A 23,831-nucleotide genomic window follows, 5' to 3' on the forward strand; every position below is an offset into this window, starting at 1 on the left:
TGGCTGAGGCGTCGAGGGCGGCTCGCGCGCGCTTTCGCGGTTGGCTGCGACGACTTAGATAGAGGATTCGGTCGCCGTCCTGCACGAGGCAGCGATTGGCTGCTTGAAGCACGTGATCTGCCCTACTCGTTTTTAGGTGCTGGGGGGAAGCAAATGAGGGCGAGACTGGAATCTTATTGGGCAGGTGGGGCGGTCCTGCCTCTGGGCTGCGTAGCGATTGGGTGAGCACAGCCTCGTCCCCGCCCCCAGCAACCCGCACATCCGTCTTCCGGGCTCTCCTCAGGGCCGGGCCCGGGCCGTGGGGTCGCGCTGCGGGCGGTGCTTCCCCGGGGCTGGGCCCGAGGCCATGGGGGCACGGCCGCGATAAGCGGCGTTTCCTTCCCGTGCGGCCGGGGGGCTCCGAAGGGAGACGCTACCGCTAGCTGCCCGCGTTCCCTTGCCCGGGTGACGGCGGTTCTCCGTTTCCCTTCAGCGCAGTCCCTGGGCCGGGGGGGCGGAGACTCTGTTTGGTCACGGAGCGGTAGAATAGGCACCACGGTAAGAACGATAGTAGCGAAGCGCTTCCTGGGTATCCAGCAAAGCTTAGAGCGGCCAGGGTGGGGTGAAGCCAGACAGCTCCGTCCGGCCTTCGGCGTCCTTGTGCTGCTGTACCCGCTCCCCACTTGTTCGGCCTGGCGGCCCGCTCTGGGGTCATCTCGGGGCTGGAGCGGAAGGAGGCTGTTGGTGAAGGGATGAAAATTGCAGTGTGAGACCTGTTAACAACTTCTCGTGTGTGTTTTGGGTTATTTCTTAGGGCGCGTTTAAGGCGATGAGCCCACTAGAGGGCACCAGGCACTGGTGAAAATCTCGGTGGGACTTGTTGAAAAGTTCTCTGGAGCCTGGCGGTAGGGAGCACCTGAAGTGCCCTGTGATTCCCGGCTGGGTATGTGGGTCCAGAGGTTTGGTTTGTTTATTAAAAAAGAAAAGTAAAACATATATTTATACTGCCCTTTTATATACGTCCAGATAACGAGTATTGTATTTCTACCAAAGAGAAATAGAGGGATAGACCTTGAGTCTGTCTGCACTAAAGGGAACTCAGAACCTGTGTGAATACTTACGTTCTATGCTTTATCTCTCATATTCCAATGAAATACTTGAAGTATTTGCTCCATTTTCCAGGGTGTGGGGATTTTTAAATTTCATTTAAAAACTGCAGATAACAACATACTTTGTTTATGTAGCTCTGAGTTGAAAACCAGTTGGAATGTGAAAGCTGCTGGTTTCTGCAAATCCACCTTTCTTGGGCAATAACAAAATGAGACTTAATTTTGTTACTTCTATATATTGGTATGTTTTCTGCATACCCTTTACTTGTACTGTAACTAAACCAAAGTCATTCTGGTTTGGCAGAATTAAAGGCATGCACCACTTAACAGAGACTCATTTGACCTAATATATTAATATGTGAACTGAAGAGACTTTTTTTTCATTTTTGTTGGCTCTCTTGTAAAGCCTCTACCTTTCCCTGACTCTGTTTTCCTGGCCTTTCTGCCATAGGGAATATTGGGATATGTGATTTTTTTTTTTTTACCTTTTTGAACTACTGGGAGTAATGAGTTTAGTTACTCACATTTTTCTAGTACTCATGTTACAGATCATGTTTTTACCAGAATGCTGAGAATGGTGCCCCTAAGGCCAAAGGGATAACCTGTAAGTTGAACTTTTTTGTGGTGAAGTATGAACAAAACATCACTTGATTATTGAATAGGTTTTAAGATGTAAAAGCTGTACTTGAATCTCCTTTATCTCCTTGGTCTTCTGCCTCCCTAAAGGAGTTCTGGGATGAAGATGTGACATTTGCTCCCTATTCTGAGTTTACCCTGCAGTTTCCCTTAAAAAGTGATGTATATTTAGCTATTACTGTGATAAAAGTGCTCTTGCAAAGAAGGATTTTTAAGGTGTCCTTTAATTCAGCTGTAGAGAACATTTGGGCTGTTTAAGTTGGAACTCTATGATTTGAGGTGCTTTAGGGTATTTTCGTCTACATATTTCTAGCATCTGTGGAGAAAAAAGTTACGCTTTCTAAAATAGGGGATGTTTCCTAAAAATTGGTATTTTTGGACAGTAATAATAAAGGCAAGATAATACTGCAGAAGAGTTATACTGAATAAAAATAATTCCTTTTTATTTAAACATTTGGTTCATCATTTGTCAGATCCATACAGTCTCATCGTTGAATCAATGATATGTACCGTAGAGATGTCCCTTTGGCTCAAAGGGCATGAACATCGTTGCAGTTGCAAGCCCTTTTGAGGTTTTCTGGGCATTCTCTCCTTTCAGAGACCTTGGTATTGAAGGCATTTGCAGAGTTACAAGTGCAGAATCATCTCAGTTTTTAACCCCGTGTTGTAACTTCATTCTAAATTAAGGAAAAAAAACCAAAATGGATTTGTTGCTGTGTTCAAGGATAGTTCTAATAAAGATTCCCTAAATATGAATGGGAATTTGCATGATTTATCTGCAATGGTGTACAAATATCATGAACACTTAGAATTATAGAATCATTTAGGTTGGAAAAGACCCTGAAGGTCATCAGTCCAACCATAAACCTAACACTGTCAAGTCCACCATTAAACCATGTCCCTAAGTGCCATGTCTACTTGTCTTTTAACTACCAGGGATGGGGACTCAACCACAGTCCTGGGCAGCCTGTTGCTTTTTGTGACTTATCTTTTTTTTTTTTTTCTTTTTAGATGGTTGATTAAGGGTAATAAGAGATGTTGCCTCAGCTGGGCTACCCTTTTCAAACAGAGACCATAATTTCCTGAGGGCTGCCTTTCAAAAAGTTCAAAAAACCCAGCTGAAAGCAGTAAATGTTAATATCTCAAAAAATGAGAACTCTCTGCACTATTTTGATTTTCTTGTTTCAGGTGGTACTGTGAGCACATGAGTAGTGTGAGAGGACTCTTGGCTGCCTCTGTAACTTCTGTCCAGAACTCCTGCTTTATCTATCCTGCCTGTAAAAAATGCTTTTCTAGGCTCATACTGGATTCCAGAAGGTACATCCTGTTTTGGGGATCGTTAACTGTCACTGTCAGAGGCCTTGGGAATCTCTGTTAGCCTAACACAAGTTAAAACAAATTGGTGAAAATCTAGCCATTGTAGAAATAAGTTGTAATTTCAGTTACTTACCACTGTTATGATCTCTATATTCCAGTAGCAGCTTGGAGGTTGTTATGGATCAAGAATTCTATTCCATTCAGTGCCATGCACTATTGAAGGGCAGTTTAGGAGAATAAGTTGTATGTGTTAAGAGCTTCAGGTGCATCCCTACAGTCCAGTTCTTCAGTGCTCTTCCTAAATTGGAAACCATTGGTTGAAAGCACCTCCAAATCAAGTCCTGATTTTTTAAAATTTCTTTTCATTTTATATCAGGTCATCCTGTAGGACTCTTCCACTTACTGTGTGTCTAGAAATGTATGAATTTTCCTTTTTAATCCCACTGTTACATGAAATCTATGACACATAGAAGAGTAAATCAATGAATGTCAGCACTAAATGGAAGAAGCTGACTTTGCAGAGCAGGACTATCTGTTGTTTCAAATGCTGAAGTAAAAGATAACAGTGCCGTTTCCTGATGATTTTATTTAAATCTAGGTATTATACTAAAGCTACAGCAAGAAAAATCCTAAACCAGAACAAAATGGAAAAATGGAGGTGCAGGGAATTCAAAATTACTCCATAACAGGTCATTCAAAGCCCACTGTCTCTCTCCAGCTTTACAACAGGCTAGCATTTAATAAATCAGTAAAAGAAGCCAGAGGTGTTCTGTCATGATACAGGCACCTTGCTGAGCCTGTGGTAAGATTAGTGCTTCAAGGAGGAAAGAATAAGAAAGAATTATATAGTTTGTAATGGAACATATGATGTTACATTATAGTAGTAATACTTACAGCTGCCAAGGAGTTCTTACCTCAGTTCTTACCCTTTTTTTTTAATTCCTTTACTGTCTTGTCAGGTTTAATTGTCTAAAATGTGGCTACACAGGTGAAGCTAAAGATGCAAGCTACAGATATAGATTGTCCCTAAAGATTGCTGACACTAATGATTTGTTTGACATTACTGTGTTTGGAAGTTGCTTAGATCCATTCTTCGGGGTCACCGCAGAAAATCTGCAGAGGTAAGGAATGGATTTTTTTCTAACCACATAGCTGTTACTTTTTCTTCAGCCTAAAAAAATTGAGATGGTGGGGAGATGAGTGGGTAGAAGCTGATAAAGTGCTCACTTCCATCGTTTCCTTGATACCCATCACCTTGAGAAAATGCTGAAGTTTGATTCCTTCCTGAAATCTTGAAATTTTGAGATGGATTACTTCTGTGTAAGAGATCCTCTGCTCTTCTACTGAAGGCAGCTACCACCTGCTAAGTGAGTGTCACAATTTGGTTGATTGGGCTGCTTGTGTCCTTCTTTCTTTATTTGAGATTGAATTTTCTTTGTATAATGATAGATTACTGAGTAAGTTGGCTTTTCCAAAGATTTAGAATTTTTCTTTAAGATTTTAAAAGAGTCTTAAGGTAAAGATAGAGCCTCTGCTTTGGGGTGTTGTTTTTTTTTTTCAAGAGTTTGGATTTGAGGGAAAAAAAAGTGTGCACCTTATGATGACTGGTCTTCAGTGTGACCAGATTTTCCTTCAGCAAGGAGGGATTTCTAAGGAAGTCTCTTAGTCCTCAGAGCCTGACCACCTACGTTATAAGCTTCAGACTGATATATGAAACTGCTAGGATGGGAGATAGATTCACTGCTTGTTTCTCAATTCTGTTATTTTTCAATGCCTTGTGTTATCAATGGGTCAAAGGTGAACCCTTCTTAAATCCCATAATAGCCGCATTAATGACATTCTCATGGCAGGCATTCTACACTAGACTGCTGTACTACTGTCAGCTGTGGAAAACCAGTTATTTGCATGTCTTAATGTGGATGCTGCTGTAAAGACGTGGGCAGAAAGGGTGTGTAAGCAATAGCAGCATATTGACAGTGTTATTTAGTCATTGTGTTGATACAGAAATCACATCCACACAGGGAACACCTGAAAGTTGTGTGTATATTAAACCCATTCACATGGTTTGTTTACTTCACTTAACCTGTTAGTGAAATAGAAGTAAACAATTGAATTTACAGGTTCTTGGTTTCCTGTTTTCATTCTATGTTTAGTTTAACGTGCCACAGTATCTTCTCTTTAGCACGTGTCCTACCTATACTACATCTGAAATGCTACGTAAGGCTTCTTCTGTTGGTCCAATAATTGTATGTTTTTACTCAAGGTGTATTCAAGACTTCAATCAGCTGTCAGGAGAAACACACAGAGGTGCATCTCCAGGAGAGTTAGTTCAAGCAGTAGAAACCTGTTTCATTGGAAAAAGATTTATATTTGGAGTGAAGGTAATTTTAAATCCACGTTACTCTCTTACAGTGAGTTTTTTCATTAGTTTGCAGCCAGTTAGGAGCATAGACTGAGTTATCAAAGTATCATGTACCACATCTTTTAGGAATCTGAGAAAATTTAGGGCTAGGACATGGGAAGGATTCTGCTCCTCTTCCCCCAGACTCTTGTGTTGTTTTAAATGAGTCACATCCAAAAGCCATCTTGAATGGCAGCAGTCAGCTTGACAGCTTGTCAGGCCTGCTTTTCAGAGAGCCTGAGCAGTGCCAGCTCCTCTGCATATCAGTAACAGCTTGAAGTCTGTAAAAAACCATGTACAGTTCAAGCAAGAAACAGACTGTCTTTTCAAGCACTGCCCTACCTTGCCCATGCTGTAGTCTCCTGGTGTCTGAAATGTAAGAAGAAACACATCCCCTTGCAGCATTTTGGTATTTCTGGATTTAAGAGCGTGTTTAAAAATGTTGATAAAGTACAGCTGTTCAGCATATGCATCTGTGGCTCTTTTATGTGTTTAACAGACTTTGAAATATTAGTTCTTAGAAGATTGTTTCTATGGAAATACCACTAAGTTCTCTTCAAGTGGTGCTTGTGTGAGTCATATTATGAAGTCTGTGAACTAAATCCTACCTGGCAGGTGTTTTTCCTCTCCCACAGGTACCACGAGGTTTGTATTTGAGCTGAGATTTTCCTAATGCACAGCATCTTAAAGGAAGTTGGAGGACTTTATGGATTAACTTAACTGGAACCATTCCGCAGGTCTCTAGGTCTGATGCCTTTACAAATATAAGTAATTGTACATATTAACAGCCTTATGGCTGCTCTTGCATACACAAGGACTGAACGTGCATTCAAAGACAATTTGTTCAGCCTTTGGCTGTAGATGTTTCTGTATAGTTGTGTTCACCTATGCGTACAGTTGCACTCTCAGATAAAACTCAGGAGTCAACATAAGTCTTGTAAGACTTAACGTAGAAGAGTATTGTCCTTGGCTAACAGCCTTCAGCTCCAACCTTTGCATAGATTCAGGGAGTAGGAGGGTTGCTGAATTTGAAGACAGCTATATTTGCTTTTTTGGCCTCTGGCATTGCCAGACCTTGAAGGGGAAGTGAAAAAGGGTTTATCCACTTCTCAAAACATTAGATAATTCCCTCTACTTTTAATGTCTTTTTTTTCCTGTAATATCTGTGTAGAGAAAAGCAGGTTACATAAAGAATTGCAGCTGAAGCTTCTTTGAAACACTACGCCAAATAAAACTGAGAAGGTAGAGGTTGTATCTTATTTCCCTTTCGCAGAGGTAGCGCACAGAAAATACCCTGCTGGCTTTAGCTGAGCTGCCAAGTCAGGTATCTGGTGCTGGAGTGCTTTGCTTCAAGTACTGCCCAGTGCCTCTGAGATGAAAGAAAAGCATTAGCCTTAGGCAGCTAGCCATTTGCACAGAACTATGCTGGAGGAAGCCCGGAAGCACTTGGTGCCCTAAAGGGAGGAAGACATTTTCTGTGAAGTCCTTTCTTAGAGCTCTTCGTTGTTTTTCCAGCTCCAAAACTCTGCGTAATTGCAACAAGCAAAGCGCCTCTCACTGTGGTGCCCTTTATAGCCCTTGCCAGTGCTTATTTCCCAGGGAGTACTGCTTTGTGTGACAGACAGTTTTGTATTCTCTTCTCTGCAGATCCTGACAAAAAGTGAGACCTAAATTTAAGCCTGACTTAAAAGACACGAGTTAATTTATTTTTTTCTGTCACAAAATAAAGCATTGTACTGTTTGTTTTTTCTTCCCCCCCCAGGGTTGTTCAAGGGAAGATGGAGGGCATTCTGCTGCCAGCAGCGTCTTGCAAAACTGTTCCAGAATTAATAGAAGTACAAAAACCCTTACAGCTTGCCAGATCTTCCTGCCAAATGCTGCTGTTACTGGCTTTACTGTTATCAGCTACTTCTATCGGCTCCTGCAGTCGGCAAAATTCAGGAGCCATAATAACAGCTCATACTTACCTGATGCATCTTCAGCTCCAATAGATGAACCTATCAGTGAGCTCAGCAGCTTGTCTAGCCTGAGCAGAAACTCCTGTTTTGTTCAGTCTAGTGGCAGAGAAAGTTTTTTAGGGTCCTGGCAGCAGTCCTTCAGCCTGACTTCATCTGTTGCTTGGGTAACAGTGGAAGACTTTCCCACTCTGGAAGTGGGAAAGCTGGTGAGTGAACAGCATAAACAAGAAGGGAAGTCTGTGTCTGCAGAATTGTGCACTGTAAGCCACAACAATCAAACCCTTTGGGATTCACAGTATTGCAGCCCTTCTGTGAAGGAAGGGAATAAGGAGGGTAATGAATTGAGTTCACAGCCTAGTCAGACTGACAGTACCTCTGATAAATTAGAGAGACTGTCCTCTTCAAAGACTGAGTGTTTACATGGAAACAGTTCCAGGTTGTTACAACATCCCCTGGAATCTGCAGTAAAAAGCATTTACCCAAAGATTAACAGTAGAAATTATTCTTACCTAGAAAAATCCCACAACTCTCTTTTTTACAAGAGAGATGTCTCAGCGTCTAATCCTGTAAATGTAGCTGGAGTGTCTCAGACAGATTCTGTCCTTTGGGATGAGCTCCCATTCTCAGAAAGCTTAAATGAATTTTTAGCCAGAACAGAAGATGGCAAGAGTGTTGTAACATCACCCAGCCTTGACGCAGGCAAACAGGCCCTTCTTGCAAGTAGCCAGCTGGGTGTAAATATTAACAAATCCTATCCCAGGCAAACCCTAGTAGCTGGTGATTTACCTGAAGAAAATGTCTTGGGGAGGTTCTTGCCACCAGCAGGGAATGGTCGTTGGCAGAACATATCTGCTTGTCTTCACTCGGAGGATTTTGATTTGACCGATAAGGTGTCGCAGTGTGAGTCTTCCTCTAGTGTTTTATCTTCAACTGACAAGGAATGTGGAGCATCTTGCTTTATACCTAACGTTCATCTACCTGTTCTGTCACAGTCCTTGCCATTTACATCAGAGCCTTCTGTTTTGGAGAGCAGGTATGTGCAGCCCAAAGCAGCAAATATTGACATTTCAAAGTTGTCTTGGTCTTTTATTAGTCTGCAGTATACTGCTGAACGTGGAGAGACTTGTTTAAAAAGGAGCAAGTCAGCTACCCGTGTGCATTCTGCACATGATAGTTGTTTGGCTGGTTGTAAAAATAAAGAAAACTATTCTTCTACACCAAGCCTAAGAACAGATCTTACACTGACAGAGGCGTGGGACTCTGATCCAGCAACTCCCAACAATACAAGAAGGATATATAAAAGAGAATTAAAACCACTGACAGAGCTGTCAGAAAATACCTTCAAAAGTGTTAATGGGAGAGAGATGCTGTGGAACAGGATCTTCCCTGAAGGCAGCTACAATGCTTCTGCTGATCTCTTTGATGCAAGTGCAAGAGCAGTAGCAAAACCTGTAGAATTCTCAAATAAATCATGTCATTCCTTAATACAGGAAGATACTTTGACAGAAAAGGTCACAGCTCCTGAATTTGTGCTTTATCCTGGAGATATTCCCAGTAATGGTTCAAAACTGAGCTCATCCCTGCACAGGTCACCTCCTGCTTTTAGTACGCACAGTACACCAGTAACTTTCTCCTTTTGTGATTCGGAATGCAATTCAGTTAGTGCTCAAGACTTTGTTCCCTATTCTCAGTCGACTCCTATGACAAAACCTTTCCAGAAACTCTGGCCTGTTGGGGAAAAAAACTCTTTTGTCACTATCTTCACCCCTAAAAATCCCACTAAAATCCATTCCAAATGCAAGCGATCTAGGTCTTCCTTTCAAAACACTATGTTGCAGCAGCTTACTGGCAGGTTAGGGAAACGTGAAAGGCCAAGTAACAGGGAAGACAAAGGAAGTAATAGCTCTGTTTCACAGCAGTTCCTTAACTTGGAGTGGATCCCCCCATCTGCAAACAAAAGACTGAAACCAACTGCAGCTTTAAAAACAGTTAGCTGGGCTACTGACTTGCAGTCGACCTGTGGGCACACTGGCAGGAACCCTATTTCTGAAAGCAAAGAGGGGAATGGTGAAAAAGATGTGTACTTCCAAAATGAGACACTAAACCCTGGGGATACAGCCAGGATTCTGACAACTCCTGTATCTGCACGTGTCACTGAGGCCTTGTTTTTAAATGATACAGTCTTAGAAACTTGTTCCCCTTCAGAAGGCAAGAATCTCTGCTCAAGTGCGTATTCAGGGAGTGTATTGGAAGGGGCAACTGGCTGGTCTCCTGAGCTGTTCTTCCAGGCGCGGACCCCTTTTTCCAATAAGTCGAAGTACTAAAAAAAAAAGTTATTTCTATGCTGTATTCTCTTTAATTACATTTAAGACTTTTGGGAAGGAGACAGTAGATGGAAAGAGCTATTTAACAATTAGGTTTTTTATATACCTATTGGCATATGTCTTCCTAAGATGAGTTATGTTTATTTGCAGATCTTTGTACCACAGAGATGGGGGAAAAGAATTTGCAGTTACTATATTTTATTGTAAATTAACTCTAGAATGTGCAATAAAAACTTGTGTAAATGTCTGAGTATTTAATAGGTCTCACTTTATCAAGTACAGGTAGGTGAAGTGTTCAGTGTTGCCTTTTCATCACAAGAAGGGCCCAGGAGTCCATGTCTGCTCCAGATTCTTACCTGAGGACTCTCTGGGGAGAAGGGCCAAGTTTTCATCAGAGAATTTCAGATACCATATGGGAGCCTTGTATTGGAGCCCTATGAGAGGGATCCTATGACAGAGTTGAGTTGAGCAGAGTGGACCATCCTGAGAGGTTGGTAGCAGCTCCCAGTTTTCCTGTAGGCTTTTTCAAGTTAAAGTGCTGTCACGTCCCAGTTGGATGAGGGAGACAAGTGACTTAGATTCGTAAATCCTCAATGGAGTCAATGGTGAGACAAGTCTCAAAGTCCATACATAGACATTTATTAATTTCCCACAGTGTACTAACTGGATACACAGTAGTTGACTAAGTGTACAACAAATCAATGGCAAGTGGTGTGATAATGCCTTGTGTTAATGGTAACAAAGGGGGGAAAAGAGAAGAAGATAGAGATGGGACTGCAGGTCACGGTGTGGGTTCTGTGTCAGTCCTGCCATTGAGGGCTCTGTATTCTTTCACTTCACTCCTGTTACCCTTTCAATTTACACATGCTTGGTCCCTCCCCTCCACTGACCCACACATCCACCTATCCCATGTATGGGGAGGGGTAAGATGCTTTATGGGGTGATGTAATTAGCACGATCTTGTTAATGTTCAGGGGTGTCAACTTTAAGATGCAATTTGTGGATAATGAAGCAAAGGTCATTCACCAGACAGATGGCCCTTGAAACCTTACAAGATGCACCAGAGCAGAACCATCCTGCCTTCACAGGGCTCCCTCCTCCAGCTGGATCCTGTGCTGTCCAGGCAGCCTTATCAACTCCAGACTCCACATTATCCACCCTGTGACTATAGTTCTGTGCTTGTGAGTGTTTGAGACATTCCTTGCCTCGGAGGGCCTCCTCCCCCCCATTCCTTATCTTTACCAAGTCTTGTCTCTCAACTTGTTTATGCTTCTCGCAGGCTGCTTCTCTCAAGCCTTGTTTTGGGGAGTTACAAGCCGTCTCTTAAAACTGCTAGTGGCAAATTCCTGGCAGTGTCTTTCCTCTTCCTCGCTTTGGAGTCTTCCATATCCCCCACCCAGAACAGATGCATTTAAGATCATTGAACAGAGAAATCTTTGAGCTGCTGCTGCAAGCTTGTAGGTCAGGTCCTGCAGAAGGATGTGGGAACAGTATGTGATGGCACAGGATCTAATCAGCCTGAAAATGCTGACTTGTAGAACCAGAAGCGGGTCTAAAATTATCTGCTGTGCTTTCTTTTTTTTGTTTATTTATTTGAGGAGTAGAATGAACATGCACCATTTACATTGTGACTGGTGTGACGAAGAGTTTAGTTGGTTCATTCTCTGCTACAAGACAGACATTACTACATTTCTATGTTTGAGACTTCAATTTCTAATGTACCTACTTCAGCTCTAGACTTAGTGTGTTCAGAAGAGTGTTTTGACTGCATACAAGGAAGAAATTGTATCAATACTGAACTAAAGCTCTTTTAGGTTACAAAAACATCACCTCTGCTTTAGGGGCAGAGGTCTCTGCCTGAGAGGCAAAAGTGGCTGGAAGGTAGAAGAGTATTGTGGAAATGTGTCATTTTGTGCTCCTCTTGTTTCTGTGTACTTACTATCTGATGTTAGTCACTGTTGGAGTCAGGGCTAGAAGGGCCTCTTGTGTGACTCTGAAAGGCTTCTCTAACCTCACATTCATTTGGTGTCACCATAGGTACCTCACAGGGACATGCACACAACCCAGTGTGTGAAGGCAGGACCTGCCCAAAACAGCCAATGGAAACCACATTTGGGATGGATAAAGAAACAGACCTTTGAAATTTGAGCTGTAATCTTTGTGTACCTTCATATCTCTTCTATAAAATAATTATGTACCTGCTCATTATTTTCAGGACACTTGAGGAAGTATGAGGGCATTTATTCTCCCCACATTGTCTCTTATCTGCTATTTTTAGCATGGTTCACCCTTGCAGAACATACAGGTAAACCTTTTCAGTTTCTCAGTTCCTACCCTAAGTTCTGCAGCTTCTAATCAAATGCATTTCTCATTGCAGGGTGGGAAGGAGAAGAGTATTTGAAATCAAGCTGCTTTTGCAGCTGAGCAGGGTATTAATGAGATACAGCTTCTCCTACCAAGGGTACGAGTATGCTGAGTCTGCAGGCTGACCAAAGAAAACAGTTCCTCATGGCTACACAGCAAGTCTGCACAGGTAAATTCACCTTACAAAGGGAGTTCTTCCTTAGCAGTCGGTGTTGTTTCAGCTTTTTTTTCCCCCACTACTTAGAGTTGAGGAAATTGAGGCACAGGTTCAAAGACTTGCCCATCATTAAAAGAATGTGGAGCCTAGCTCTGGATGTCACTGGAAGACCTTAACCAGCAATCCATCTTTTCTCCTTGCTGTCCTACCCAGCAAGATACTCAAGCACAACCCAGAAACTCTTCCCAGTTTTTTAAGGATGCTGCAACCGTAGGTGGGGCTTGCAAGAGGCTCAAGGTTTCTTCTTACAGGTCCAAGCCTAGATTCCTGCAGTCCCTGGATCCTAGACATAAACATAAGAAAAAGGAACAGCCAGTTATAGCTAAAAAAGGGGAGAAGAAAGCAGAATTAAACATCATTTATGACCAAAGTAGCTTCAAGCATCGTACCTGTGAGTGAAGTCACTTATTAAGTGCTGTGCCAGTGACACCTGCCTAAACCACCGTTGCAGAACAGGGCAATGCTGTGCTGTAAGGGATGCACGGATCCCTACGCAGGGCTTCCTGGCACCACCAAAGGGACAGGATGGTGACAGAAGAAGACACGTAGCCTTTATAAGCTGTTAAGGGCTTGCCCAGCTGAGCTTCAGTCCTGCACTTGACAGCAAATCAGAGCACCAGAACTGCACCAGGGTTGCTTCAGTCAGGATAGTGCAGGGCTCTAGGGTGAGCCCAAGCAAACAGGCCTGTGGTTTTGCCTGCATTTACCAACACTGTGCCTGTTCAAAAGGTTTTATTTGTTGCAAATAAAATCCTGCTTGATGAATCTATGTTGGGGCAAGTAGAAAAGGAGTAAGAAACATGGCCTGCCTGGAAATGGTAAATCTGCATTGTTATATTATGTAGAAGTAGTAAGAGGAAAGAGCGTTACTCATACCCAAATCACTGAGCACTGGGAAGGCAGTATTGAAAGGGTTTTAAGACATCAGTGCTCAAATAAAGCTTGAAACTTGTTTCTACTACAGCCTCCCACATAATACAAGACTGCAGTATCACTGGCTCTTTAAGCACTCCCTTGTGATAAACTGGACAAACACCTACTTTATCATGGGTGTTAGACTTGATCTAAGTGATACACTAGAGACTTGGTGCAGCTAGCAAACACTGCCAGAACTTCTATATCATACACCTGACAGCATCTTGATGTGAAATTTTTTGTCCAGCATGAGTGATTTCATTCAGCAGAGAATTCATCCACATACTAGGGTAAGTGATGGCTTTGGTGCAAGCTGATGTGATTATAATTATAAGCTTGTAGAAAAAGAATAAAGCTCAGCATGTTTAATTCTGAAGGTAATAAAACTCCTGAAAATACATACCAGGTTTGTGGTTGATTTCCTATGCATAGAAACCCATAAATCAAGACCAGATTTTAAATTAGGTAGGACTGTCTGTACTGTATCATTGAAATTAATGCAGGGCAGTCACATCTCCTATGCTTTGTGTGAGAGGACTGCACATACAGACCAAAAAGTACTGTGTGTGACAGGCCCCTGTCAGCAAGATGACATATTCTGGGCAGAGCTCCCTGAGGGCTCAGTAGGAAGACTTTGTACATGAGAAGGTGGAAGAGAGGCAGTAACCTGTCTCAGTTTTGCTCCTGTAGTCTGTCAGTCTTGCATTTCTTTCTCTGGGCAGTTTGTTCCCTTTTTGCAGGGAGCCTTCACACTTCTACAATCCTTTTACCCACAGCAAAGCCTGGCACAGGCTGTGCCCTTGCTGCTACGCCTGCTGAACAAGAAGGGGAGGGTTGCAGAGCCCACCTGTTACATGCTCCTCGTGAGGAAGAGCTTCCACTCTTCACCTGCCCCTTACCTTTCCTCAGGAAGAACTTGGTCTGGCTTCTCCAGCCATCACTCCCCTGAGGCAACACATTCCAGCCCTCTTCTCTTTCAGTAAATAATCAATGCCTAAGCTTTCTGAGCTCTGAAGATGGTTTTTTTCCCCTCCCTTTGCCAAGTTCCTACCATACAAGCATGCAGGAACTTTTCCCTCTACAACCACCTTTCTGTTTCATCACTGACTCAAACTGCCAGCTTCCTGGGGAACACAGAGCAGATGGTCCAACCCTCATGTCAGACATTTACCAAGGAAGGAGCTTCAAGGTCAGGGTAAGAAGCAATAAAAGACACATGGTGTCTTCAAGCTTCACAGCTCATTTCTCAGTGTAAGTGTTAGCAAAAAACATCTTTGATGTGGAGCAGAGCACTGGGGATGAAACCTGATCCCCACAATGAGTCAGAGCACAAACTATATATTGACCAAAAGACTAAAGGCTTAAAATGGGAGATCTTGTCCAAAAAGACTCTAGGCCCCCAAAACAACAGGTCATTGTGAAACTCCCGTAGAGTTCTATGAGCACAAAAAGAGCAAGGTGATGGATGAAGAGAAGAACCAGCATTAAAAAAAAAAAAAAAAGAGGCACTGGGACAAATAAAAGACAACTGAAGCATCCAACCATCATCTCCATCCAACACAAATCTAGCATCTTGCTAGAACCAGAGTTTAACCAGCTACAGGTTTGCAGTGATAGTGAGTGAAGATGGTACCTCTGTCAAAGACCACCCTCTAGTGACTGATGCTGGCATTTCTTTGGCATTTCAAACTGCTACGCTCTGTTTTGAGTAAACTTTTTCTCCATTCTTGTGTGAAGTGACTGCTCCCATGGACAGCAGCTCTACTTTTGCTCTTCTTGTGAGGTCCCAGTGCTGTAAGAGCCTTGGCATGCTCAAGCCAAGCAGAAAATCCTTAGCAGCCATTCATTTGTTGGTCTGACATTAAATCATGTCAAGTACATATTTTTAAGGCAACTTTGCAGTTCAAAAACCAAACAAATCAAGCACTTTAAACACCAAGTGGAAAGGATTAAACATTTATTTACATACAGATACATATGTAAGCAATTTCTAAGTATAAAAAGGACATTACAAATAAACATGAAGCATCATACATTCGTCATCCTGGTCATCCAAAATACATTCCTTTCTCAACCCCACTGCACCACACTTGACCACAAGAACTTAAAAAACAGACAAGCCAAATGCTTCTGACAGTCAATGATTCACAGTTTGGTGATTTGCTAACACCTATACCCTTCCCAAAGACAGCACTACCCCAGCAACTCAAGATCAATGGTTTGGCCAGCTGTAGTGCATTTTCTCCACTGAAACAGTTGTGCTTGATCAACAAGAAACACATCCTCTCCTCATCCTTCTGACCACATGTTTAGGAAGCAGGATTCTTGCTAAAATTCTGTACATTGTGCTAAATTCACAATTGTTGGGGAAAAGACAGTAGACTTCTGTGGGAAAAACTCCAACCCAGGAAATTCCTTTAATGCTTTCCCTGGCATGGAACTTGCAAACAAAATGCTGCTTTTAGTACTTAACCAGGTTTTTAAACTACAAACTACAGTTGATGGTATAAAACATACTCTGTTCGTGCTTTAAAAAAAATTACGTGCTTCAATATTGATTTGCTAGTAATCAAAGCTGAGAGTAATTCAGGTTTTCTCCTGAGGAAATGAAGATGCCTTTATAAACATCTCTAAAAATGATCATAGCTTTCAGGAAAGAGGAAATATTTTAGACTCAAAAACCTAAAGGTAACCCAGAGCACAATGAACTTGTCAGTTAGATAACATTACAAAGGGAAACAAGCCAGTAAACATAAAATTAAAATGACTACTCAAAGTATTAATGAATTGAAATGAGAGCTGGGTGAGTCTTTCTGTATAGATCAAAGGCAGTTTGAAAAAAATTTCATGATCTGCAAATTCACAGAACAGCCAAATATGCGCAGAACAGAGTGAAGTGGAAATAAAAGAGGAGCAGAAAGAGCCTTGTCCCATATTGACAGCTGAGTGACTGCAGCTGCTCCAATCTCAGGGTGTTTTGTTTTTTTTCCTTTTGTAAACAGCTGTGGGAAATAAAATGGATGTGACATATCTGCAGTGCATCTTATTATGCTAAAAACCATGGCACATTTTAAACTACTTCTCTAATATCCAGAGATATACTTGTCACTCCAAACTAGCATAGCAACAAACTCTGGGCTTCCTCCCTACTCTCATTAGATGGCCTTTTCTCCTCCCAAATGTTGGCTTAAGAAGTTCCTTTTCCCCCTTCAGTGCTGACTGTACTCGGGGGCCAGCAGTAAGGCTTTCTCCCAGTCTGCAAGAGTTGAAGCAGCAGCAGTGCCTGAAATCATGGCAGTTTGCCCCACTACAGACCATTTTATTCTCACTCCATTAAAATGTCAAAACAGCATTCCCTTCTCTTTTGCTTCCCCCTCAGTAAAGGCTTGACTGCTGGGGACACCACGGCCGTTACATTACTGAAGCTCGTGCCAGTGATGCAACTCAGACCCTCGGAGATACTCACACCACCACCCAAGTGATAGCTCAGAATGACTCTCCTCTTCCACAATGGCCATAAATCTCCCTGGATGGAGAGCAGCCTCCACCTGCTCACTGGAGCTTTACTCACACCAACCCCCCACCGACTCTTAACGTCTGAATCTCTTATACTGGTCCCATAAGAAGGGAAACATTCCTCACAGGGTGCCTTGGCGAGAATGGGCTTATCAAATTAGTTAGGTTTATGTTCATAGTAAGAAACTCAAGGTGGCACAAACAACAAGCCACAGATGCTCTTCCTTCGAGCTAAAGCAGGAGTTGGATGCAGTGTTTCATACAACCAGGACTGTTTCCAGCCTGAGACCTCTACAGGCATGAGCAGATTCACGGATGAAAGGTACTAGAGGAATCAGACTTTGAAAAGCTCTGAGGTTTGCATTCATGTGACACCAGGGCCCTTGATCACTGCCCATGAAAGCATGAGAGTAATTTTAACATCCCCTCTCCCCCAGGGAACCATGCACAGCTAAAACCATGACTGACACAGGTTTGGGCCATGTCAGGTGCCTGTGGACCAGGGCTGGACTCCAGAGGATGCTTGGCAGGGACACCACCACAGCGCCCTGACAAGCATGCCTGTCCTTGGGAATGTTACCCCAAGATAAGCAGTTGTGGAAAAAACAAAAGTAAAGGTGGCATCTGCTTCTAGAGCACTAACCAGAGCTAAAATTATCTTCTGAGCTTGCTGGAAAAGGATAACTGGTTCAACAAATGGGATCACATCCAGGAAGTGCTAATAGCTAGTTATTAATGTGAAAACAGACAATCTCTGAGTACAGTACAGCCAGCTCCTGTTTATCCAGACAGATGAGCTGAGCTGTTAACCCTGCTAAACCAGTCTAATTTTTCACTGACGACATTTACAGCCTAAATTACACTCACTACCATCTCAGTTTCTGCTATATCTGGGTTATCTTTCTCCAGGTACCCAGCTGACTGTATTTGGAGAGGCAAGCATCAGAAATGAGGGTATTTCCTGGATCTGTGGCTCCCACTTGGAAAAAAACAAACACCCTCAACTCACATGGCATAGCTTTTACTTCTGGTTTAAGTTACAGCTTATTCACATGAGGGGAAAGGGTGTGATGGCATCCATGGGTGATGACAGCCAGCAATCTCTCTCGACTGGATATAGTACAGTACAGCAAAGGAGACTTTGGGTCAGTTCAGTGAGGTTGTGATTAGCGAGGTAAGTCAAAGCAATGCAGTGGGCTACTTTGGGAGCCTTGCATCACCATCAGCATGATTACCCTGTTGTCTATTTCCCTAGCCAAGATAAATCCTAAACTGAGGCAGATGTGAGATACGTAACCTTTACAGTACATTTAACTGCGGATCGAGTGGATGATCACATTTCAAAGACATGACCAGTTCCAGCTGAGGGTGCTTTGCTTAGGATGTACTACTCGCTTGCAGAAAAGTCAAGCTTAGTGTTTCCCCACCACTTATCATCATAAGACATCAAGACTGTCCTTCAAAATTATGATCCTTTACCACTTGTGAACAGTAACTAGAACTATTATTACCTACCACAACAAGAGGACAGACTTGATGCAAGGATAAAAAGATGGTCTCAAGAGCCAAGTTTGTTCTGACAAGCAAAAACATTTTATACATGGAGGAAGAAAACATTCTGATGTAACATCTTTCACAAGGTTTTCACTACTAGAATTGATCAGAGTATTTCCCTTGGCTCCAGTGGGTTTTCTGGTGAGCCCTTAGGAACATCACCATTTCAGAGAGTTTCCATACTTGTTCATTAGGAATTCACAAAGTGTGCTCTAGAAACACCTTTTTCTAACTGAATTAACTCAAAAAGGTATTTGTTGGTACAAGCAACCCATATAAGGATATTGGGTGCTTTGATATTGAAAGTGAAAGAACACAGAATTTCAGTTAAGACTCAAATTCAAAGCATCCCTTAAACTCCAGAGCAATCAAAATCTAACTCACGGATGTATTTTTTAGAAGAGGATAGGACTGAGAAAATCCTGAGCGAGTAGAACTATCTCTTTGCTTTGCATTTTTTTTGCTCCACACACTCATCTTCCCCCTTGCACAAAGGGCTACAGCACTCAGTCTGCCCCACAGCCAGGAGAGGGTTTCCGTGACAGCTATCTGACCACAGTGGCACCACAGGTCCCCTAAGGGCAGTCTATCATGCACATTTGCTCTGCCTATTTTAATAGCTGGAGATTTTCACCTATTTTCCAACTAAATTCAGTCCCTGACTACAGAAATCACGCTAGCTCAACGTCTCAGCCTGATTTATACAGTTCTTCATACCGAAAAGAGAAGACAAGTGGAAAAGCAGCTGAGCAAACAGCATTCCTTAGGGATAATGAACAAGGCAGAACCCAGTGGGGTATGACTGTAATTGCATCCCTTGTCAGCAAAAGCTCAGGAAAGCCTCTTGTCCCATGTGTGTGCACCCACCATGCTTCTGCATCACTAATTTTGACTTTCCCTCTTTTCAAATCACTGTCTCCTGTGTCAGCCTCAGTCTGCTGCTGTTATTACTGATGCTGAAGGAATTCAATAGCCATTAACCACTAAAGCTAGACTAGCAGGAGCCAACTGTTACTAATAGAGCTATTTCTAAAAAGACAAACAGCACCAGCAGGCTGACAGATTTTAAGGGCTGTTTCATGTGTTCTACAGCAAAGAACAAAGTATCTCGCCTGACAATTTGTCATGTGCGGTTTCCATTAAATAATGATCACAAAGCCATTTAGAATTCGGCACAAACAAATGTCTGACTGCATGCTCAAACAACTCACCTGTAGATCAAATCAGGACTTCAGTGTTAGAGGTAGGAAGAGGCACAGATGTCCTCTTCTTTACAGAGTTCATAATTCTACTTTTTCCATCATAACTCTGACCCGGAAGGGTTTTTCTTCCCCCAGCACTTGGTCTCTCATGGAGAATACAAACAGAAACAGAAGGGAGTCATGGCTTGTCCCAGCAAACTTGCAGTGTAAATACCCAACACAAAATCCCAGCAAGTACTTCATATACAGTGGTCTGCAGCACCGAACATTTGGTGGTTTACCCAAGATCATCCCGACTGAATCCATGGCTGAACTGGAAAACAGAGTTTAGACTATCCAAGTTTTCTGGAGATGCTGTTACTAATCTCTACAAACAGGTTTGCTAGATAAAGCAAACATCTGTTGACCATCCAATACTGGCTTCTGCTTGGACCTACTCACTGTGCTAAAAATTTTTAAGAAAAGGTCTCACTAATATAAAAATTAGTATTAACCCAGAAATAAGCCTAGTACTCCATGGCTGTGAATATATCACCCTGAAAACACATCAAAATCTAGCAACCACTCTAAAAGCAATGCTTTGCTCTCTTGTAGTAGAGAACATTTCCAGTCAGATTTGGTCCCATTATATCAATTCTGCATGGCTTTTGGACACTCAACCCAGCAAGCACCACATTTTACTGAGAGTTCTCTCAAAAATCCCCTCATCTAGCAAGGTGTTGGCCATAGTTGGAGAGCTGATTGTCAAATAATTGAGATCTGTATTTTTTGAATCTCCTTTTATTTTTCAAGACTTTGACCACTACACCACAGCACTAAGCTGTCATTAGCAGTTGATAAAGCTCCTCTTCTAGTTGGGAAGCCTTCAAACAGTGGAACAGACTGCAGGAGAGAAGATAAGCCCTCAGTTCTACACAGAGAAGTGGGTTGTATGCAATACAGAGATATTCAAAGGTGTACAAAAATAACTCCTGCAAAGAAATTACTACAATAAAACATCACTTTTTCAACCGGTAGCGTTTGTTAACTGCAGAAGGAGCAGAGTTTTAAACTACAGCTTTGGCTTATGACCTTATAACGTTTTGCACATAGCATCATTGTTTCCTTTCAACTTTTTAAGTCTACACAGACTAAACCTTGAAAGGAATCAGTTCAGATTTGTTCCTGGAGAAGTCAGGATGTTCACTGTAACATCAGCCCAAATGCAGCACTCCATCTGCCCCCGCTCCAAGCCTGCAAAAGCACATCACTGTTTGGAGACGGAGCCTTTACATGGAGAAGATTTGCTAGCAATAAAAAGAACCAATGCTCCAAGGCTGCTAATAGGCAGCTACTCTCCAAAACAGTCACCTACAGGTTAGGAAAGCACTGGAAAAAGAGACTTAGCCTTCTAGAAACCTCAAAGTGAATATCCAAGAAAAATAAAAGCAGTTTCTGCTACATGACCAGTTCAGCTTGTTTAGTCATGATAATGTGTCAGAGTTCAACCTCCAGAAGTGATGTAAGGAGCACTTCAAAATGCATTTACAGTGGTACTCAGCAGGAATAAGAAGTACCTGCACAGCTTTGATGCTTTTGGAAATCAGACTGAGGAACCCACAGGTGTTTTAGCAAGCAGTCTCCTTCTTCCTGGATTAACTCGATCAAACAGCCTTGCCCTATTTGTTATCAATTCTATGCTGACAAGTCCAGCATCTGGAGAGCAAGAGCTTTTACAAATTAAATAGTCTTAGTACTGATTTTTAACTTGAGTGTTACCTCACACGTAACACCCTGAGCCTTGCTCTAAACAATTACCTAAATAAAAGCCGTGTGGAATCAGCTGTCTCAGAGCTGGGCAGTCTTCACAAGCTCAAATGAAGCTGCACTTGGCAATTTGGGGAGCGCTCAAGACAGACCTTGCTCTTCAGCACAGGCTGTACCACACCGTCCACCACAGCAGGAGCCACCAAGTCCCACACACTTCTAAATCCTCTGGACTACACCATGAGCAGAGACTGAAAACGGACCAGGCCAGTGCAGCAGATGACATGTCCCCCAACATCTCCCACTTACAGAAGCTCTTTGCTAAGTGTTACCTAAATGACAAACAAGCCTTGTACCACAACTTCTACATCGTCCTTTTTACCACTAGTCACAAAAGAAGAAAGTGACCTAAAAAACAGCAAGAAAATATTAAAAATGGACATATGACACACTGATCCCCCCTCTCTGACACAGAGTCAGCTCCCCATTACAGATCAAAGGCACAACATGATACAGCCCAAAGAAATCTTTCCAGGAAAATGTAAAAAAGCATTTTAAAATGCTTTTTTTAATTGTTATTCAAGAAGTACTTACTGGCAGCTTTTTAAGTCAATCCAAAAGCTCTGTCATAATCTTCAGTGAAAGCCAAATAATATTAAGTTGTTTAACTCTAAATTACAGCATATCACAGCCATGTAATTGTCAGGAGAGATTTATCCAGATTAGCTAAACTGAACTCAAACTTCTAAATATAATTTTTCATGTGCGCATTCACTATCTTCCAATTTCACTTTAACATCAACACGTAAATCTGCAATGCATTATTCGCATATGGCACTAGAGGTGTAATAACATCGCAAACTCTATAGCGCCTCCACTTCAGGGGTTTCGTGGGAAGAAATTGCCTAAACAGTTACACATACACTGGAGTCTGGGATTAAGAGTACAAAGCATCAAGTAAATTAAGTGACTCTACAGCCCTGAACTTGAAAGCTACACTAGCAGAGAGACTAGATGCCAAGAAGATACCTTCAAGAGCATCTTAGAGAGCAGTTCCACAAGGTGAGTACTGGATGGGTCACACACAGAATGATACCACTTGCAACCCGTCACTATTTCCACTTAGCATTAAAAAAAACCTTCTACAAAATTGTATGCCTGCCTTTCAACAAGAACTGTATCTACAAGCTTTATTTTTAAGCCAGACATATTGCAGACTGCCACTTCAAAACTGTGCTCTTTGAACCCTTAAACACAATCCATGCACACACAAGATTTTGATCGTGTCTGGTATGCTTCTTCAAACTCCACAAATAACCTTTCCAAAGGCTAATTTTTCACCTTAGGACATTACTAATTAGAGAAGGAACAGTTAATTATTTTTTTCCCCCCCCACTTCTGGAAAGTCTTTTTATTCTATGTTGGATATCAAAGAAGCACGGTCCTTTCCCACTGCGTTCAGGCCTATAAAAAGAGGTAACAAGATTTTTTTATTTTTATGAACAGTGCTTATTAGTGTTTTTTCCTAATCAGTCTAAGTTACACATTCAGAGAACAGTAATGTAGTAAGACTACGTTTGGTCTATGGAATATTTGCTGAACTTCTAGCACCAAAGGGAGCAACTGAACTGTATCCATTTTCTCTTAAATCTTGAAAATGTTGATATATGTAACATTTTTTTTTAAATTTCATGTTCATGAAAGTGCCTGTAGATGAAAGACATAACACTATTTCAAACACCAGAGTCCTCCATGAAGATGTGTGTGCAGACACTATGTACATGTCCTAAGAGCTCACTCACTGGCAGCCCGAAAGATTGCCAGTGTAGTCCAGGGTCAGTGTTCATTGTCGGTTTTCTCTTTTTATTTATTTTAAAAAGGACCAAACACATTGTTCTATACGAGAGACTTTGATCTCTTCAGTGTCTTCAAGAGAGGCTGCTCTAGTCTCTTATAGAAGGAAATGCAGTAGCTCATGTTCTGCATGACATGAAGCACTTGTACAACTCTCTTCTTTGCCTAATCCACTCCAGAGACTGCAAGAAAAACAAAATTTCACCCATGTTATATTCTGCTATGTTGCCATGCAGCAGGAGCCATCAGCCTGCCGTGCTTCCAGGTCTGCAACCTGACTCAAGGTAAGTCAGACGGTTCAAAGTGGCAGGAATTCCCTTCAAGTAGATAAATCCCAGCCAAAAAAAAATCCTCTTGGCCCATGATGGAAGGAAGAATCACATGCCAGCTCTTTAATTAAAATTACAGCAAGTCAAGTAGCTGATACTTTTCCCCTCTCCTGGTAAAGGGGATGAGACATTGTTCACAAGGGTGTTCTGTCGTGCCTCACTAATCAACCGGCAGGCCAAGTCCAGGAAGAGTTTTTCCACATTATCCGATTCTTTCGCTGAGGTCTCCAGATAGTACATGTCCTGTGCTTCAGAAAACTCTGCAGCTCTTTGCTGGAAGACTTCCCTCTTATCAGCTAAATCAATCTTATTACCTGCATTGATAAAATATTTTAGAAAAGAAATTAATTTGACTTCCAAAACAAGATAAACAGAGGTTGATAAGGGATAAAGAAGAGTTTAGTGTTGTA

The 23,831-nt window shown here is 42.1% G+C and overlaps 2 protein-coding genes across 5 annotated transcripts in view; one reads left to right on the forward strand and one right to left on the reverse strand.

Moving 5' to 3' along the window:
* The first annotated feature begins 284 nt into the window (after positions 1–284).
* On the forward strand, positions 285–13,620 carry DDIAS (DNA damage induced apoptosis suppressor). 3 transcript variants are annotated; one of them, XM_074917666.1, is made up of 6 exons: positions 285–537; positions 2,913–3,041; positions 4,001–4,162; positions 5,305–5,422; positions 7,205–7,606; positions 11,762–13,620. In XM_074917666.1, exons 2-6 carry the CDS (start codon positions 2,929–2,931, stop codon positions 11,870–11,872), a joined length of 906 nt encoding a protein of 301 aa, XP_074773767.1. In that variant the 5' UTR covers positions 285–537; positions 2,913–2,928; the 3' UTR covers positions 11,873–13,620. The 3 variants fall into 3 exon arrangements, with proteins under 3 accessions (XP_074773767.1, XP_074773757.1, XP_074773749.1); XM_074917656.1 differs by lacking the exon at positions 11,762–13,620 and adding an exon at positions 794–922 and having other exon boundaries at positions 7,205–9,971; XM_074917648.1 differs by lacking the exon at positions 11,762–13,620 and having other exon boundaries at positions 7,205–9,971.
* A 1,535-nt stretch (positions 13,621–15,155) lies between these two features.
* The window catches only part of RAB30 (RAB30, member RAS oncogene family), a 54,141-nt gene continuing 45,465 nt past the window's right edge, over positions 15,156–23,831 (reverse strand). Inside the window, exons 5-6 of one of the 2 annotated variants that reach the window (XR_012634502.1) lie at positions 19,502–23,735; positions 15,156–16,222 (exon numbers count right to left, since the gene is read on the reverse strand). Coding sequence is in view for 1 of the 2 variants with exons in the window: in XM_074917680.1 (XP_074773781.1) it covers positions 23,485–23,735 (251 nt within the window). In the remaining variant the exon portion in view is untranslated. Of the gene's footprint in view, positions 23,736–23,831 lie in introns of both variants that reach the window. The other variant, XM_074917680.1, reaches the window with a different exon arrangement.

Source organism: Athene noctua, chromosome 1 (genome assembly GCF_965140245.1).
Source record: "Athene noctua chromosome 1, bAthNoc1.hap1.1, whole genome shotgun sequence".
NCBI lineage: Eukaryota > Metazoa > Chordata > Aves > Strigiformes > Strigidae > Athene > Athene noctua.

Excerpts from the sequence above, each read along its gene's own strand:
- DDIAS (XM_074917656.1), top strand. The coding sequence starts at position 2,929 with ATGAGTAGTGTGAGAGGACTCTTGGCTGCCTCTGTAACTTCTGTCCAG. Across the intron at positions 3,042-4,000 it reads CTCATACTGGATTCCAGAAG|GTTTAATTGTCTAAAATGTG; the intron begins GTACATCCTGTT and ends CTGTCTTGTCAG. Across the intron at positions 4,163-5,304 it reads ACCGCAGAAAATCTGCAGAG|GTGTATTCAAGACTTCAATC; the intron begins GTAAGGAATGGA and ends TTTTTACTCAAG.